The sequence below is a fragment of the Lichenostomus cassidix genome, chromosome 10, assembly GCF_008360975.1.
Source record: "Lichenostomus cassidix isolate B80296 chromosome 10, HeHo_3.0, whole genome shotgun sequence".
Taxonomy (NCBI): Eukaryota; Metazoa; Chordata; class Aves; order Passeriformes; family Meliphagidae; genus Lichenostomus; species Lichenostomus cassidix.
The window spans coordinates 13893958-13911535 of record NC_139491.1 but is presented as its reverse complement, the minus strand read 5'-3'; the positions used below and the strand labels follow the sequence as shown (position 1 = coordinate 13911535).

The 17578-nt window shown below is 41.0% G+C and overlaps 1 protein-coding gene and 1 long non-coding RNA gene across 9 annotated transcripts in view; one reads left to right on the top strand and one right to left on the bottom strand.

Annotated features, from left to right (window-relative positions):
• The window catches only part of RNF111 (ring finger protein 111), a 45947-nt gene extending 28674 nt beyond the window's left edge, over window positions 1-17273 (bottom strand). For 3 of the 7 annotated variants that reach the window (XM_085070759.1, XM_085070763.1, XM_085070762.1), the window contains exons 1-2: window positions 17004-17271; window positions 5483-6378 (exon numbers count right to left, since the gene is read on the bottom strand). In XM_085070759.1, coding sequence (XP_084926885.1) covers window positions 5483-6359 — 877 coding nt within the window. In that variant the 5' untranslated portion in view covers window positions 6360-6378; window positions 17004-17271. Of the gene's footprint in view, window positions 1-5482; window positions 6379-16586; window positions 16668-17003 lie in introns of those variants that run through there. The other 4 variants (XM_085070765.1, XM_085070766.1, XM_085070764.1 and 1 more) reach the window with 4 other exon arrangements.
• Window positions 770-14791, top strand: LOC146432785 (uncharacterized). 2 transcript variants are annotated; one of them, XR_014854323.1, is made up of 4 exons: window positions 770-966; window positions 12329-12407; window positions 12549-13169; window positions 13680-14791. It is a non-coding gene; the product is annotated as an uncharacterized LOC146432785 (long non-coding RNA). The 2 variants fall into 2 exon arrangements; XR_014854324.1 differs by having other exon boundaries at window positions 12271-12407.
• Window positions 17274-17578: the final 305 nt, after the last annotated feature.

The window sequence follows — 17578 nt, the reverse complement described above, 5'->3', positions numbered from 1 at the left end:
TAACATGGAGTTAAACCAGTTGGGATATTACATGTAAGATAATAAAAGCATTTTACAATACACAAGTTCAAATGAGACAGTCTGATCAAGTCTTCAGTGAAACTAGAAGAGATTTAAAATCAGCAGTCAAGTTCCAGTGACAGAGATGACTTATTTTGAGTTTCAAGCTTTCAGTGGATCAGACCAGGAGCCCACTCAGGCACATGTTCTCTCTGCCAGCTGCAACACGCAAAACTATGCAGTCAGAGCAGAAAATTCAGGCTACAAATTTGAACTAAAAGCTCTCACACCATCCAGCATCCACAACAATGTCAGAGATGCTGGAGCACACCTTCTTGTACAGTCATTGCTCATGGATAGTTGTCAATGAGTGTGTTGAATGCCTTTTTGAACTTGGGACTATGTGCCTCTACAGCCACTTATGCTCATGAATTAAAGATAATGATTTGGACAGTAATTCAACTTGAAATGTATAAAACAATATCCTGCTAGTTTTAGTGAGTACTGTCTTCTTTAACTCTGCAACATCTTGAGCTAGGTATGGCTGGTGCCCCTGCTCTGACCCCATCAACGCTGTTAGCAAACCCCACTGTATGAGGAGCCATCCTGTGGGATGAGCTGGTCACGTATTTGTCTGCTCTGCCGTCGTTCTCAGGCTCTGAAGGTCCTGTGAAACCACAGACAGACCAAACAGATTTGTCCTTTCCCTCCCTATACCCCTCAAGGTTCCTGGGCACCAGGACAATCACTCCCTTCCCTGGCAGCAGTGAAGGTCCCAGGCAGGCAGCCAAGCAGGTGTTGTTGCTGACCCTGCAGAGCGCAGGGAGCCTGAGAGCACCCAGAGCACTCTGCAGAAAACCCAGCACTTCCAAGCCCTAAGTGGGAACCTGGAGCAGAAACGTGAACCCCATCCCTCACTGGTGACAAGGGACACCTCCATCATCATCTGCTTCCTCTGAGGACTGAGTGAGTGACTCATGCTCTTTTATATGGTTTTTGAGTCTAGATTATGATTGTGATATTGATAAAGCAAACCACACATTAAGATTTGACCCGATGTGGAGAGGGTCCAGGTGATTAGAAATTTTAGCTTAAGTAGTAGTATAAATTTTATATTATGCTACTTATAGATTGTATTACATTGACTCTGCTTATGGAAATCCTGTGCCATTCTACTCATAAAATTATAATACAATGCTGAGAAAAGAAAGACTTAATTGTAACTACAATTTACTGCTGTCAACATTCTGGCAAGAACCTGCCTGTTCCCTTAGGGTTGGGTGATGACAGTTTTTCTGTACCTGAGACTTACTTGGAATATACTTTCCAATAGCTGTGCATGATGGGAAAATTTTTCCAAAGCACATAAATTGCTTAGGAGTCTGCACCCTGGTGGAAAAGACAGTCAATAACCAGAATTTAGGGGATTCTGTCCAGCTACAAGCCATGCTAATTCAAACCTTAACCTTGCACTAAAATCAGTCCTATGGGCAATGCCACAACAAGGCAATTCTACAAATAGCAGCTTTTCAGCACAGAAAGCTGCAGCAGGGAAGAGCTGAAGTGAATTCCACACTAACTTTTATTAGTGTAGCTATTTAAAGCCCCAATTCACAGCAGATGGATATAGCAACACATTAACGTCCACTGCTCACAAAGCCAGGTGCTTCTTTACTCACCACTTCTCAGTTCCTCTCCATTAAGCAGCACAGTAAACAGGATACTTATAACCTTCCTTATCCACTAATGCTATTGAGGTAAAAGCTTGGAATTATGAGCTGCATCAGATGCTGTGAGAAAAGGACTGCATGCTGTAGTTTGTAGAGGGGGATTAAGTAACTGAAAAATAATCAACTCTAACAACAGGCAGCTCATTTCCACTTAATACCTGTTTATCTTAAACCTGTTAAAATAATCTGAGCATGAAGTGGTATATGCTTAACATTGTCACCACCCTCTGGCTTGTAGTCTATATTCAACATTTTTGGGAGACAGACAACAGATTTTAGAGAATCAAGATGACAGTAGTGAATAAACGCTGTCTTATCATTCTAAGCAGCTTTGAACAAAATTTGGAGCAGCTTCTCACCAGCATTACATTCTAATAAAAGAAAAACCTGTCTAGCATTAGTTGTTCAAAAATCTAAAATAGCATGTTACATCCTGAAGGAATCTTAAGGTGTTATTAGGTGAACAATTTATGACAATGCAAAACTCTACCCAGCTTCTTTTTAAAACACTTTCCCATTTTTCAGAGGTCTGCTTTATTGGCAAATCAGAGTATGTAAGGTTTAAAACTTGTTCCAATTTTAGCTTTTGCTAGATCACAGTCTGCCTTCAAAGGGCAGTCCCAACCCCTTAGATCCAAGATGAAAATGAAATACCAATAGAAACAGAAAATTTGATTATAACATAAGAGATCCAACAACAGTAAAAGTTGAATTTCGCCACCTTTCATAAGCAAAATCAAAGGAGGATTATTTCCACAGGTGTGTATACAGGGTTAGAGAAAAGCTTCTGCACTACCTAAACAAGAATAGAATCAAAACTCACGCTTCACAGCAAAAATGCTGTTGTTTGCTAGCATTTTAGCTGCAAACCCTGTATTGCAATTGAAACCAACTGATCAACACTGCAACTAGAATATACATCCCTGAAAGGTGAAGTGACCTGCACCTTCAGCTGTCATGATCACTGAACTACACACAGCTGTTTTCTACATTTGGCCTTATGCCCCCAACTCCTGTCTCCCCTGGATGAGCTTCAGCTGCCCATCCCAGATGCAATGAGAACAATGCCTTCTACGGCAAACCGTTGGTAAAACAATACCATGTAGTCCCAGGTGTCAGGACCTTCTTGTTCACACTCCCAAAGCACAAAGTTTCACCAGAAGAATAGCTAAAGCCCTAAAAGAAAAGGAGGAAAAAAACCATATAGTGCTATTTGGGGTTTTTTGGTAAAGGTTTTGTTAAACAAACAATCTGCCCTCCACATCTTCATTTATATGATTTTTCCAAAATTAGCCAAGTTAATTTCATCAATTGTAAGAATTCACTTACTAAACACTTCATTGGTTAAAAAGATCTGTTACTTTAATTTCTCACAACAATCAGAAAGAAGTGTTTTCCATAACAGCCTACACTAATTAAATTTACTAGTTCTTTAAATGCATTGTCTCTTTAGATAAACATCAAAATTCAAAGCAAAGAAATATCTTCTGACATATCCTTACTACAAATCGCTATTCAGTAGGCTACAAGACTAATCACATCACTTTGATGCCTTCTTATTAAAAAATCAGTTACTACCACATCATTAATTATATTTTCTTTTCCAATTATTATTCTCCTCCTTCCCTAAATACATAAATATGTAAAAGTACTGTCCACTAGTACTTTTACGTATTTACCCCAGGCTTCATATTCTTAGCTGAAGTTATTTGTCCTTCAGTACAATCTGTGATTTCAGCAGATGTACCAGTGCAGAGCAAAGAAATTTTCCCTAACATTAACAAGCTTGTGTAGCATTACTATCAATACAAGCCTTTCCTCATACAGAAACCCCTTCATGCTTGCTCACTATACAGAGAAGTTGCATAGCTGTTTTTCCAGCTGGCCCCATTTCTGTCCTAATTAACTCAATAACCAGAAACGCCTTATATAACAGCACAAAGCTACAAAAAGTTAATCACATTTTTCTCTTGCTAAATATAGGACACTTTCACACAGGATGTCTGCTCAACATTATATCTGCAATGTAAACAAAGTGCTCAAAAAACTTTCCATCAATATCTATTTCCACTGAAAAAACCCCCACAGTATTTACACACACTAAGCCAGAATTGCTCTTCAGCTCCCTGCAAGCGTTGGTCCTGAAGTACAGTCATGACAGGACACAATCTTTAAAGCAGACCTTCTTTCAGTTAAAACTCATATCAGTATTTTAATCTAAAATTAACTGGTGCAGAACTGATCGATTTCTGCATTCAAGACATGAAAATAAACAATTAAGTGTGCTTTTTAAGTAGTATAAAAATTAAGCCATTGGACTTTTCCACATCTCTGTGGAAGGAGAGTTGTTAATGATCCTACATCATTTCACAGTTACATGAAACTCCACCTTCTCTGAAAATTCTGAGAAACCATTAACTTGGAAAAAAGGTGTTAACACAGTAGTTTCTCAAATTGTTTTTTAATATAAATGTATGCATATCCCCACACATTTATTATTTACAAATCATATTCTTCAATAGGTTTTAACACACCTGTCAAATGTAACTTTTTTAGGCCTAATTAATTTCTATTCTCACAAATGTGCATCAAGGTAATTAAGGCTGTGCAATAATCCCTCTGTTTCAGAGTTATTTATATATGGCCAGCCCTAGCACTGCATAAGACTTTTGCGTTACAGATTTTACTTCTTGTATTTAAACATCACACAAATTATTTCCTGCTATATTGAATAACAAGCAATTATCTAGACTTTAGTACTCTGGTTCTCTTCAAGCATAAATCCTGCCCTAACATGAACATGCACTTTTTTTTTAGCTGTCCTTTTATTTTCAGTCACATTTTCTTAGAGGAATGATCAGCACAGTCTGATGTATGGTTTCACTTATTAAAACATTTATCACAGGATAAAACACATGGTTGCACAAATTAACACCATACTGTGTTCTATCTATTCCCCCATGCTCTCTAAAAAGCTGAACTAAAAAACAGAGTGCACAACTACTTTCACTAGGCAAATTTAACATGAAAGGAAGTAAAAAAAAAAAATCCATCAATTAATGAAAAACCACAACAAATAAACAAGCCAGGAAAAAAACCCAAACAAACCAACCAAAACAGAAACATCTCCCCAAAAGTCTTCCTCCAAACACTCAAGCGTTCAGATACTGTGACATGTTAGAGAAATAACTGTGTAAACCAACTGCATTGCATTGAGTTTATCTAGGCAAAACATGTCGTATATATACACAATACTTTTCTCTTATTATCTCAGTACTAATGCCACCTTCAACTGACTCCTATTTCAGGCTCTTATAACAATGGACATTTTTTCTTCATATTTCTCTAATCTGCCAAGTGCAGTTAAATATTAGCAGATATTTCTACATTCTGAAAATAGAATTATTATGACATTCAGTTCAAAGCTAAAATTTTTAATACAATTCAACAGCTAAAAAAAAGTGGATCAACTCAGCAGCACATGACTAATCAGACTAGGCAACCTTCCCCTATGTTCTTTAGAAACCATAAACTTTTACATTCAAGATCTTAGATTCGCTGTAATTCTACTGTAAGCTCTGAACTTAAATTCTTTCCCCATCAAGAATTTATGTGGTAATATTCACAACACTTTCAGGAAATTTATTTGGAGCATGAACTTCAATAAAAACTGCTCCAAAGAACTTATAAAAAAGCCTGTTGTACATGATGAAAGATAACTAATACAAAATACATCAGGAATTCAGTTTTACCTGAAGGAACCGCTGTGCTGTTCTGGTGGTTTTCACCAGGTGACACAAACAAGTCTTCCTCTCCTTCAGTAGATGAACTGGAAGAAGATTCAGTACTGAGATCATTCTCACTGGAGCTGCTAGAACTGGGGAGTAAAGCATACTTTCTTCGAGCTAACACTTCCCGCTTTTTCCTCTGCATTAAAATTCGTTCTTTTTGGTTCTGTGTCCGCTGTGATGAACTTGTTTTCACAACTCTCTTCCTATATGGAAGTCTTCTTAAAGAACTGTTGTGAAAACAGGGCCTTTTCATCAATAACCCAGGTACAGAGTCTGCCTCAGTCCGGGGCCACTTTTGTGACCTTGCACTGTGAGTTCTACTTGGAGTACTCAACACTGCCTGAGGGTGTCTCACAGGAGCATCTTTTTCTTCATCAGATGTTACTGTGTCAGAGTCTCCAAAATGCAAGCTAGATGAAGGCGAAGAGATACAGTCACTAAAAGAAGAATCATTGTCTTCACTCTGTGTTTCTAGATGCTGTCTCAATCCTAAAATTCCTTTATTTTCTTTATCAGGACAGTTTTGAGTGTATGAAGGACCAGCCTGCTGGCTCTTGCGTTTCTTTCGCACCACAATCCCCTTTTCTTGGTCTGTATGGTTGCCATTCATGTCCTTTTGCTTTTGAGAATCACCACACAAGTGAGAGAATTCATTCCCCACTTTACTGGCAATCATCTCAACTTCTGCAGTGAAGCTTTTGGCCGCCCCAATAGGCTCAGGGTTCAAGAGGATCCCCTTCAGACTCTCCTGTCTCTTTGGTGCATCAGAAGGAACTTCACTCTTCATATCCGCTTTTAGAGTATAAACTATATTACATTCAGGAGTCCATTTAGACATGGAAAGATTTAAGAAAGGCCTAGAAAATAAAACAGATAAACATCAAGAAAAGAAGCATTAGATTTTTCAAAAGCAAAGCTGAAATAAGAGAAAACCCATTTACTGCTAGGATTAATCCCCCAGTGGGAATATCAAAACAACAGTAACCAAAATACAGCTGTTCCAAAATATTAAGAATACTGCTCAACAAAGTAATTTTTCATTAAAACAAAACTCTTATAATTTGCATTGAAGGGAAGTTCTTGCGGTCAGTGAAAACCTTATCACTTTCCCAGAGCAAATATTGGTTTATGTCACCTGCAAAACATATGATGTCTGTTTTACTGATACTTAACCATGGCAGTTACAGGTTACTGCTTATAGAAGTTACCTGAGTTTTGGCTAAATAGTTCCCATAGTCATCAACTAATATGCATGTTTAAATAAGACCTGTATCTTTCCCTGCAGCAGAGCATATGGACAGTAAATATTTCAACACAATACATGGTGGTGTATGGTGTCAACTGAGCTATAAAAGTCAGTTACTTAGAATTCATGGCTCTTTTCTGCCATGAAAAGGAAAGAAACAGATTTTGAACTATTATTTTGGGGCAAAGTAATAAAAATCCATTTATTACCTTGAGTCTCTTTTAAAAACCACCACATATTAGCAGTATGGCGTACAAAGTTATTTTCAGTCCATGTATTTTTGACTCTTACCCTATGACAGAAACTGAGCAAATCAGATCATTTGTTCCCTTAGCAGTTGGTACCTGGCAGGTTCCCCTCCCTGCCAAAGTATAAAGCTGCCAATGTACGACATCTAGCCTCAAAGAAATACTTTTGTACTGGAAGGTTACTGAGACACAGACAACAGTAATGTCAGTAATAGATCCATGTTCAATCTGCTTCATCTGACATCTCTGCCTTTGGTTTAAATTCCCAAAAGGGAGTGATGAAACAATTCCGTTCCCACTGTGATAACCACTGAAACACTTTTTACTGTAACTAGTATCAGGGTTTTTATGCCTCTGCTGAATAAGGCTATAGTAGATACTTGACAGCTTACAGCAAGTGGTGCTGAACTACCAAAGGGCTGCTTAAGAAAGCATGTATGCAACAATACTGTAAGTAGAAATAAGTAAGCAGCACAGCTGGAACATGCATGAAGTTGCAAAAAAACCTCTGAGCTATCTAGAAACAGCAACAGCCACCCAGAGGCACCCTGACAGGCCTGAGAGGTTGGTCTGAACGAAACCTACAAAGTTCAACAAGACTAAGTGCAAGGTCCTGCACCTGGGCTGGGGCAATCCCAAGCACAAATACAGGCTGGGCGGAGAAAGGAGTGCAGCCAAGGCCGGCGGCGAAGGACTTAAGAGGGTGTAAATGGATGAGAAACTGGACATGACCTGGCACTTAATGCTGGCAGCCCAGAAATTCAATCATAGCCTGGACTGGTTCAAAAGAAGCATGGCCAGCAGGTCAAGGGAGGGGATTGTCCCTCTATTCCATCTGGACTAACACATCCAGCTCTGGGGCTTCCAGCATAAGAAGGATGTGGAGCTGCTGGAGCAAGACCACAGGAGGGCCATGGAGATGCTTTGAGGGGTGGAGCATCTGTCCTATGAAGACAGACAGAGAGCTGGGGCTGTTCAGCTGCAGAAGAAAAGGCTCCAAGGAGACCTTACAGCACCTTCCAGTACCTTAAAGGGGTCCAAGAGAGCTAGGGCAGAACTAGGCGTGCAACGGACATGGGCATGCAATGACAAGACAAGGGGGAATGGCTTCAAACTGAAAGAGGACAGGTTTGGATTAGACAGGAGGAATAGATTCTTCCCTGTGAGAATGGTGAGGCACTAGAACAGGCTGCCAAGAGAAGATGTGGATGTCCCATCCCTGGAAGTGTTCAAGGTAAAGTTGGATGGGGCTTTAAGAAACATGGTCTAGTAGAAGGTGTCCTTGTCCATGACAGAAAAGTTGGCAGCAGATGACTTATAAGGTTCCTTCCAACCCACACCATTCTATGATGATTCTATGACCTGTGGCAAGTTAAGCAGCCCTGCCTACTGAGGTCCATAATGCTCTGCCTGAATCTCCAAATACTTCAAAATGCTAATGCATTCTTACATGCAGTGCCAGTATTTAATGCTCGCATTTATTCTGTCATAGAAGAAATCAATACAAGATTGAGACTACAGAGCAGATTTAAATAAGAATTTCTCCCACTGTTTTGCAAACTTATGCTTTCAGGAGCAGCTGTGAGCTAGCTGTTCCTGACAGTCCCTAAAGAATTACCTATTTCAGTTTGCAATGGGTATAAACTGATGCATCATCCCAGGCACCTGTGTTCTCTTCACAGCCATAAGCAACTAATAACTACTACACTTCATGTGATGCAATCTGAAATAAAAACTTGGCAAAAGGCATATATGCTGCAGAACTAGCATCTAAAGAAGCCTTAAGTTCACAGGATCTTTCTGGAGATGAAGAACCTTTTGGATCCTAGAACCCCAGCTGAAAAGCCCCGTTTGAATGTTCTCACTGGAAATTCTGCAAACATTTATAACAACTACTGTTAAATACAAGGCCTATAGCCTGTGATAAGAATGTGCTGCTGTTCTCTACTGGAACTACAGCAGATACACACCTCACATCAAAGCCAAAAGCTAACTTCATGCAAGTTGGAATAAATCTTCTCTTGCCAGTACAGACAACAGCTTCCTACTTCATCAAAGTGCAACTTTTTTTTATAGCAGGAAGTTTTAGTGGAGTGCATTATATAAGGCTACCCTTTTCTTTAGGGCTGAAAAAAAGAAATTGCAAAATTGGAAAAAACTTAGAACATTAAGAGTGTAAAAAGTCTACATAGCAAACAAAGACTACTAAAGCTGTGGAGTTCTGCTGCCTACTTTCTCTGCTTCTGACAGCTCCAACTCTTACACAGCCCTCACCATGCCCATCCATACCCACATACACAATGCACCACCTTTCTTTGAAAAAATGAAGACCAAGACTTCCATTTTATCGAGTTTCTACTAAGGACAGGAATACAGCATTCAAACCTTCTACAAGCACACAGAGAACAAGCAGTACATAGTCCTTTTTCTCATCCTCCCAAGGTCACCTTTTAGCTCTGTTATGCACCGCTTTTTTACAGAAATGTAACACAGTCTAGTCAGTCTTCACCCCACTACAAAAGTAAGCCAGACTCTCCCACAATAACCCTGTATTCTGTCAAGTTTTTTTAGAAAACCCACAAAATACCTCAATTTTGGGGGGAAAATATTATTGTATTCAGAAAGCTTTTTGTCTTTGAACACAACCATAACTTGCCAGCATATACATGTCCAGCATATACCCAACTATTTCTTGTCCTTTTAACATGGTAACTTCAGAATCAGAGAACTGACTCAAATTTTCTTAAGAAACAAAAATCTGAACATTTGCCCATTATGTGAGCACAATCAGGGGTTGATTTACAAAGGATTCTGCTCTACTCATTGGAGTGCTACCCCCCCATTTTAGTGTTAAACTAAAGTGGAGCAATCTCCATCAGTATGAAAATTCTGCATTGTAAATGTGATTATTTTTGCATAAGCTCTGTTTACTTTAGTGCAGAGGCCACTGTGCTGAAATACAGACACAGTTATTTAAGTTACAGCAAAAAAAAAAAAAAGAGCAATGCTATTTACAGTTTGAGAAACCTCAAACTACTGTAAGATGACAAAACACTGAAATTACCACATGGTGAAAACTAGTGCATCTGGAACATTATTTACTGGCTTAGTTTTATTCCAACAGGCAGCCTAGATACACTAGCTAGTTAACATAGATTCCATGGTTAAAAGAGTAAAAATACAGCAAATGCTTGAAATTCAACCAAGTAATCAGGAACTCTTCATTTTTGCTAACCAGTACAGAGCCTAAAGGACTGGTTACTCACAGGAGAGCTGCTGACTTTCAACTAAAAATTACACAACAGCTTAAAGAGGAGTGGTTTGGAAGTGAATGACAGCAATCAACAATAAAAAATAATCCATTCCTTCACTGCTTAGAAATGCTATTACAAACCTTCAAACAAAAAATTTGACCAAAAAAAGACAAGAACTGGACTAGATTTCAACCCATTTTTAGTATCTTCAGTGGTTAGACATAAATGCCAATATACATTCTTTTAGGTTAGACATAAATACCAGTAGTACATTCCTTTACACAGAAGACAAAGTTTAAGAAGGACTACAAAAACATTATGCACATAATTAAGTCATTAGAATGAGATTATCTGCTGTTAAACATTTAGAAGATCCTACAATATCTACTTCTAATTAAAAGTATCCCTCAGAAGCTTTTTCAAAAAGCAGCAATATGAAGTAAGTTCAATCAGCATTAGTGTTCCTCCTTCCTAATCAAAACATTTGACTATTGACTTAGTAAATCAAAACTGAGAGGAAACATGATAAATATCTTCTTTTAAGCCATTATGACAATGAAGAGCTGTTAAAACAGCTACCTGGAAACTATAAATAATTATTCTAAGTTCCCCTCTCAGGTGTATGACTATTTAGAATCATGAAGTGCACATGACTTTCATCCATTCTTTTAAAATCATTTCTATCAATCATTCCAAGACATACAGAAGGGCAAGAAAATTCATGCAAATTGGGAAGTCCCTGGAAACAGCTAAGTCAAAAAACAAGCTTAAAGAGATCTTTACTGCAAGCAAGTTTATGATCACATATCAAAGCAAAACACATTTGAGTTATAAGATGGAGCAAAAGATTTTTGTCATTAATAATTAATTTCTTTATAAGCAATCAAAAGAATGTAGCATTAATGCACTATAAAACAGTAAAATGCCTCATTTTACAACATGTAACTCAATTTTTTAGTATAAACTTGGTTGATGAATACATGTGATCCAATATATCATTACCCTGTAAATATACTTTCAGGTACATTTTGAAATATAGTCAACTCCCTTCATCACCAAGAAACAATTTCCTTGCACTTGTAGTCCCTTTACTCAGTCCTACCTCTTGTTTTCTTTGCATATGGTCACTGAACTCACAACTAACTTTTAAAACTAATTCCCTTCCATGATACCTGGCTTGTATCAGATTTTACTTTTAACATTATTTTTAGTCTGAAAAGCTAACACTGGTACTGTTAAATTAATGAGAAAACCTTTCTTTCCTTCCATCAAAAAGATGTATTCTTATTCTTTCAGCAAGGCTTTTCCATTAGATATATCAAGAAACAGGAAAATTAAAAAGGTTACAACACTCATACAAGGCCTTCAGCAAAGTGGATAAACCTAAGCACTGCTCCTTTCCAATCTCAAGGGCAGGCAGCCAAGCAAGACTGATTCCTGCATGGCCCTGACACAGTGAAGACTGACAGAAGGCTTAGGAGCCACTTCAGAAGTTGTACCCCCAACTCAATCCCACCGAGATCGATTCTCAGTGCTCTCATGCCCTGCTGCTTCAACAAAATAAAGAACTCACTGAGCAGTTCACAAAAAACCCCACTCATTTTCCTAAAAGAGGCAATCCTGCCTTATTCATTTCATTTCTATCAAGCAGGGACAGTCTATATGCCTGTACAATGCAGAGTAGGTTACATGAAGTAAAACATCAAATACTCAGTTCCACTATCAGGAAAACAAGTACAATCAGATTTCAAAAGTTTATTGAATTCTTCTTCACTTTTGGTTGTTCTTTACTTTTTACCACTTCATTAGAAAAACAGGGCTCTTTCAAAGCTTGTTTTAACTACTAAATTTTAACATCCTATATATTGGTCTTCCTATCTTCGACAGAAAATAAAGCAACCGATAAGTTAAAGATCTATGCATTTTATAAAACAGCAACAATAAGAAGGTAACCCAAAATTCTATAGCATTTGCTTTGGTATTATGCATCTTCATTCACAGGACAATACGAAATACCATTGCAAACCACTCTCAATTTCCTCTCTGTGCTTTAATGCAGCCGTGGTGATGACTCCAATTTTTGAATGACAAAACTAGTTGAGAATTCTCCAAGCAGAATACTTCTACCCTACAGAAAGGTACAGTGTTTCAGAAAAACATTCATTTTATTAGTTACTAATGGCATGATAATGTTCTGGAAACAGGTTCTTGCTTACAGACTGCCAAAGCCAGCCCACTACATCCAACCCAAACAGTAGGGTTTTTTCTTTGCTTTGCAGAGGAGCTACTGCTACACGAGCCACAGCAGTGCAGGGAGACTTACCCACTCCTTGAAAGCAATTCTAGGAACCATCATTGGTTTGGAAAGCCTACTCTTGAAGTGAAACGATTACTTCAAGTACAGTACTACCCTTACTAATCTTTGCAAAGCCATCTCAAAGTCAGACCACAGTAACTGTACCATCAAGTACTGTAATGAACAGTATCCAACCTCTGGACTAGCAAAATCTCCTTAATTTTATCCTGGAAAAAATTCCTCTAGGACCTTCAAGGTTTGCTTCCTGATGCCTAAGTTAATTCAGTTCATTGCAGCAATTATCTTGTAACAGAAATGTCAGGCCACCTATAGGACAGCTACAGAACGCTTCTGTTGTGCCATGCTGCCATTCACTGCTGAGATTTAACAGCACTGTACTCCTAGGGAGAGACTATGGAAGTGTCTGTCTCACCTCTTCCAACAGAATCCTGCACACGACAGGTGTGAACAGAAGAGCTCCTCAGGACAGATCTATGGCCTGGCTCCAGCTGGAACAGACAAAATGTATGGAGCACGTGCCGCTGGAGGCACCTCCTTTTCAATGGTGAGCTAAAAGCAATTCTGCAGAGCCCTCTGAGCCCAGGTGAGCTGTCCTGCACAGAGCCCTCTGAGCCCAGGTGAGCTGTCCTGCACAGAGCCCTCTGAGCCCAGGTGAGCTGTCCTGCACAGAGCCCTCTGAGCCCAGGTGAGCTGTCCTGCACAGAGCCCTCTGAGCCCAGGTGAGCTGTCCTGCACAGAGCCCTCTGAGCCCAGGTGAGCTGTCCTGCACAGAGCCCTCTGAGCCCAGGTGAGCTGTCCTGCACAGAGCCCTCTGAGCCCAGGTGAGCTGTCCTGCACAGAGCCCTCTGAGCCCAGGTGAGCTGTCCTGCACAGAGCCCTCTGAGCCCAGGTGAGCTGTCCTGCACAGAGCCCTCTGAGCCCAGGTGAGCTGTCCTGCACAGAGCCCTCTGAGCCCAGGTGAGCTGTCCTGCACAGAGCCCTCTGAGCCCAGGTGAGCTGTCCTGCACAGAGCCCTCTGAGCACAGGTGAGCTGTCCTGCACAGAGCCCTCTGAGCACAGGTGAGCTGTCCTGCACAGAGCCCTCTGAGCCCAGGTGAGCTGTCCTGCAGTACACTGAGTCAGCCCAAGGCCATAAGGCAGCCACAGAAATCCCAGCCTCAATCATGCACCACCATGCACATACCCACCTGAACAAGGAATCTGGTTGCCTTTGCACAATGGATGCAAGCGGGTGCATTTGACAAACATGGTGCTCATGAGCACATTCTCCAGTCTAGACATTTCTCTGCTCTGTCCTAGGCCTAAATCAGTTAGCTAATTAACACTATCATGGGTAAATCATGGGTTTAAGATATAAGCGTTATCATTTGGCAATCAGGAATGTTTTGGCTTCAGTGAACTCCAAGACAAACATAACAACGCACTTGGGAATAAAAAGTTGTAGCTTTATAAGAGAATGAAAAAATGCAATTTTTTTTTGGAACTTAAGATCTTAACCACGAATTTTGCTCCCAGAGACAGCTAGGGAAGTTCTGAGTTACACAGCCATCAAATTTTATTTTAAATTTCTTTCTTAGTCCCCCTGGCATTTTTGACCTTTGAGGTATGTGTAACTCTTCTTGATGTAGTGTCATTTTGCAAACACTTCTTGATAAAGCTTTGAGAAGCAAAGTGAAACATGATCTTTGCCACAACTGCTAGTAAGAACCTTTCAAGTGAGAACTGTAAAATTACCCATTAGGACAGTTTTATGCTGTTCTTCAGGAAACCTATGAGAAGTAGGGGATTTAATAGATACTAGACTGCATAGATCTGCCGGTTTCAGAAGAAAGGACACTGCAGCAGACTTCTCAACTCCACACCCAGCAGAGCCAAAGGTAAACATTTTACCTAGCAGCAGTTGACTATTAGGACTAAATTGTATTGGAAAAAAAATGACAGAATCAAGTAGCCCTTACTTGCTTCTTGCCAGTAAAGCCATGGACCAGCCTACTCAGATTTCACTTGGTAAAGACTTAAGGAAGATATCATTTTAATTTGGAGCAATTCCTTTTCCAAATAGCATTAACTATATAAAGCAGAAAAATAATCCTATTTTATCACCAGATCTGTAGTGTTTTGGCTGTTTGCATGACAGTAAGGTTGAAAACAGATTTATAAATGTGCATATTGAGTGATGCTGTACAGGATCCATGTACAATGTAAGGATAGGATAATTACTATCAGTGGTAGTCTCCTGAGTTCTGTCAGTGTAGCTGTTTCCAAAGTTTACAGTGCTCTTGAAAGAAACACAAAATGTATCTGTGAAATTCCTTCAAGGTTAAGTATAAATTAGTGTTTTTCTCGGTGGGCTCAGGTCAGGCCTAGCAGAGAACCCTAATCGGGCAGAAGGGAAGGAAGAAAAGAAAATGTTTTTTCACCAACCCAAAATTTTGCTGACAACTCACTTAAAGGAGGCTGCACATAAGTAAAGCTGTGAGGAAATCTTTATACATCTGCTTACAGCAAATCGATCTCCCTGTACTATCCCCATTGTTTACATATGAATTAAATCATCCTGTTCCCCATCCCATCATCACTCCCCCCTCAATTTTTCCATTTATTCAACTGCTTGACAACTAAGCCTCCGTAATTCATCAGCTATGGAAGAGGTCACTGCCACCTCTATCTTCTCAAAAGAATGTCCTCACCATTAGAGGAAATATAAACAACTGAAATGAAAGACTGTACATCTTAGAAAAAAAAGGCAGCAACTGCTGTCAGCTAAATGTTACTGCAACACAGCCACCTCCAGTGAAAATCAACTGCTATAACTGATCTGGTTATGTAGGTCAACAAAGTTATTAATTCAAAGATAAAGTGCGAGTCACAGTCACGTTAAGATACACTCTTAATACATTTTTACAAAAGCCATTGCTTCATAAAAGATGTATTTCTGAAAGGTCGGAATGTTCCCATCCATATTTTGAAAGGACATGCAAAATATGCATGAATACTGTGAGTTTTTGTTCCCCCTCAAGCTCCCAGTACCAGACACAACCACAGCTGTAGCTGCCAAGGCTTCAACCATCAATAAATAACACCAGATTTCTTAATATGCAAGACTTCAAGAGTTTTAAAACAGGAAGCTTGGTATCTTATACACTATTATTTAATTAAAGTGAAACATAAAATGTGCATACAGCCTTTCCCACCTAATGAATTCCATAGGTGACTCTGCACTGTGGATGAGGACACAAGACAGGGGACCAGAAGTTCACTCTATCAAATGAACCAAGATCACACCTTTCCCTATCAATCCTTGCACATCAGCAAGAATCATCCTGTCTAACAGGGTTTGCTTCTGTTCCCTCCCTGCCCCAAGATAGTCCCTTTATCCAAAAAAAGTAAGTGCAAAAACATTTAAATTGCTTAAATTGCCCTAATAGTGACAACTATGGATACGTGAACAACACGATATAATTTCTGGTTTTGAGACTGGCAAAGCGTTCTAACTAGTTTTCCTGAAAAAGGTTTCTACTGTGTCCAGCATTAATGTATCTTTGGAATTTTCTACACGTTACAACAAAGACAATGTAACATCTTCTTCTGCACCTGAAAACCTAGCTTTCCTTTAATAGTTTATAATATTGATACCATGACAAACCCAGGTCTACACAGTGAGCATTCAATTCTTATCTTTTTGGTCGAATCTTTGTTTCTGAAATAATTGCATTAGACTCAAATGATGTCAAGCTATTGCAGTGAATTCTTACCTCCTGCATGATGTCCTCTTCTGGAGAAGTACTTGGGTATCAGCAATTAAAGGTCTTGTTTAATCAGCTAAAGCAATCAGGCCTTGCTTATAATTTAATAAAATCACTTCAAGCCATGGAAGAGCTTACTCAAGCAACATGAAAATACCAGGAATGCACGCTCAGCTCTAATCACAGAAATATAGACACTTCAAAAAGTACAAACCCTAACACCTGCCCATTGCAACAGTGACAAGCCTACGTACCTCCAAAGATGCTGGCCTACATTTCTGAATGAACGTTACTTCCTTGTTATCCAGGCAACAAAACACCTGAAAATGGTGATTTTTATTTTAACCTGGGTTAACAGAACACCAACTTCGCAAACAAAACAAATGACGTCATAACAAACCCTATTACGCACAGAAATAGAAACTCATTTCCGTAAGAGGAAAATTTGTAACAAATTTGTGACAAAACCCCACAGAGTGCTGCGGCTGCCCGCAGTGAAGACACCGCTTTGTGCGTCAACGAGGCGCTGAATAAAAAAGGAAAAATACATTCTGCGTGAAGTTGGCAGGCGCCGCGAGCCCCGGCGGTGAGCGCTGCCGTGAGGGCGCAGCGGCAGCAGCGGGAGCCCCGGCCGGCCCGGCCCCACCCGCGGGTCCCGCCGCCCCCCGTACCTGAGACTGCGAGGCCGCGGGGGAAGGGGCGGGTGCCGCCGGCGCCCTGCGCAGAGCCGAGGGGGAGAGCCGGCCCCGGTGGGCGCTGCGGTCACCCCGCGGCGCCGCCCGGCGCGACCCGAGAAGCCGCGGCGTCCTCGCAGTGGCGGCGCGGGCGCTGCCCCGCTCCGGTGCCGGTGCCGGTGCGGCCGCTGCCGGGCGGGCCCCGCTCTGTTGTGGCGCAGCCCCCGCCGCTCCCTGCCCAGCGCAGCGCGACACTCGGCGCTGCTTTACAGCCGCCCGCAAAGCGCAGCCGCGCCGGCGCGCGCCCCGCCTCTCGCCGCGCCCCCTGCCGGGCGGTGGTGCCGTGACAGCGCGGGATCGGGAGGGACGGGACGGGCTCGGGGCGGGATGGATGGGCTCGGGACGATGGGCTCGGGGCGGGATGGGCTCGGGGCGGGATGGATGGGCTCGGGGCGATGGGCTCGGGGCGGGATGGAGGGGCTCCGGGGCGGGATGGAGGGGCTCCGGGGCGATGGGCTCACGGGATGGACGGGCTCCGGGGCGGGATGGACGGGCTCCCGGGATGGATGGGC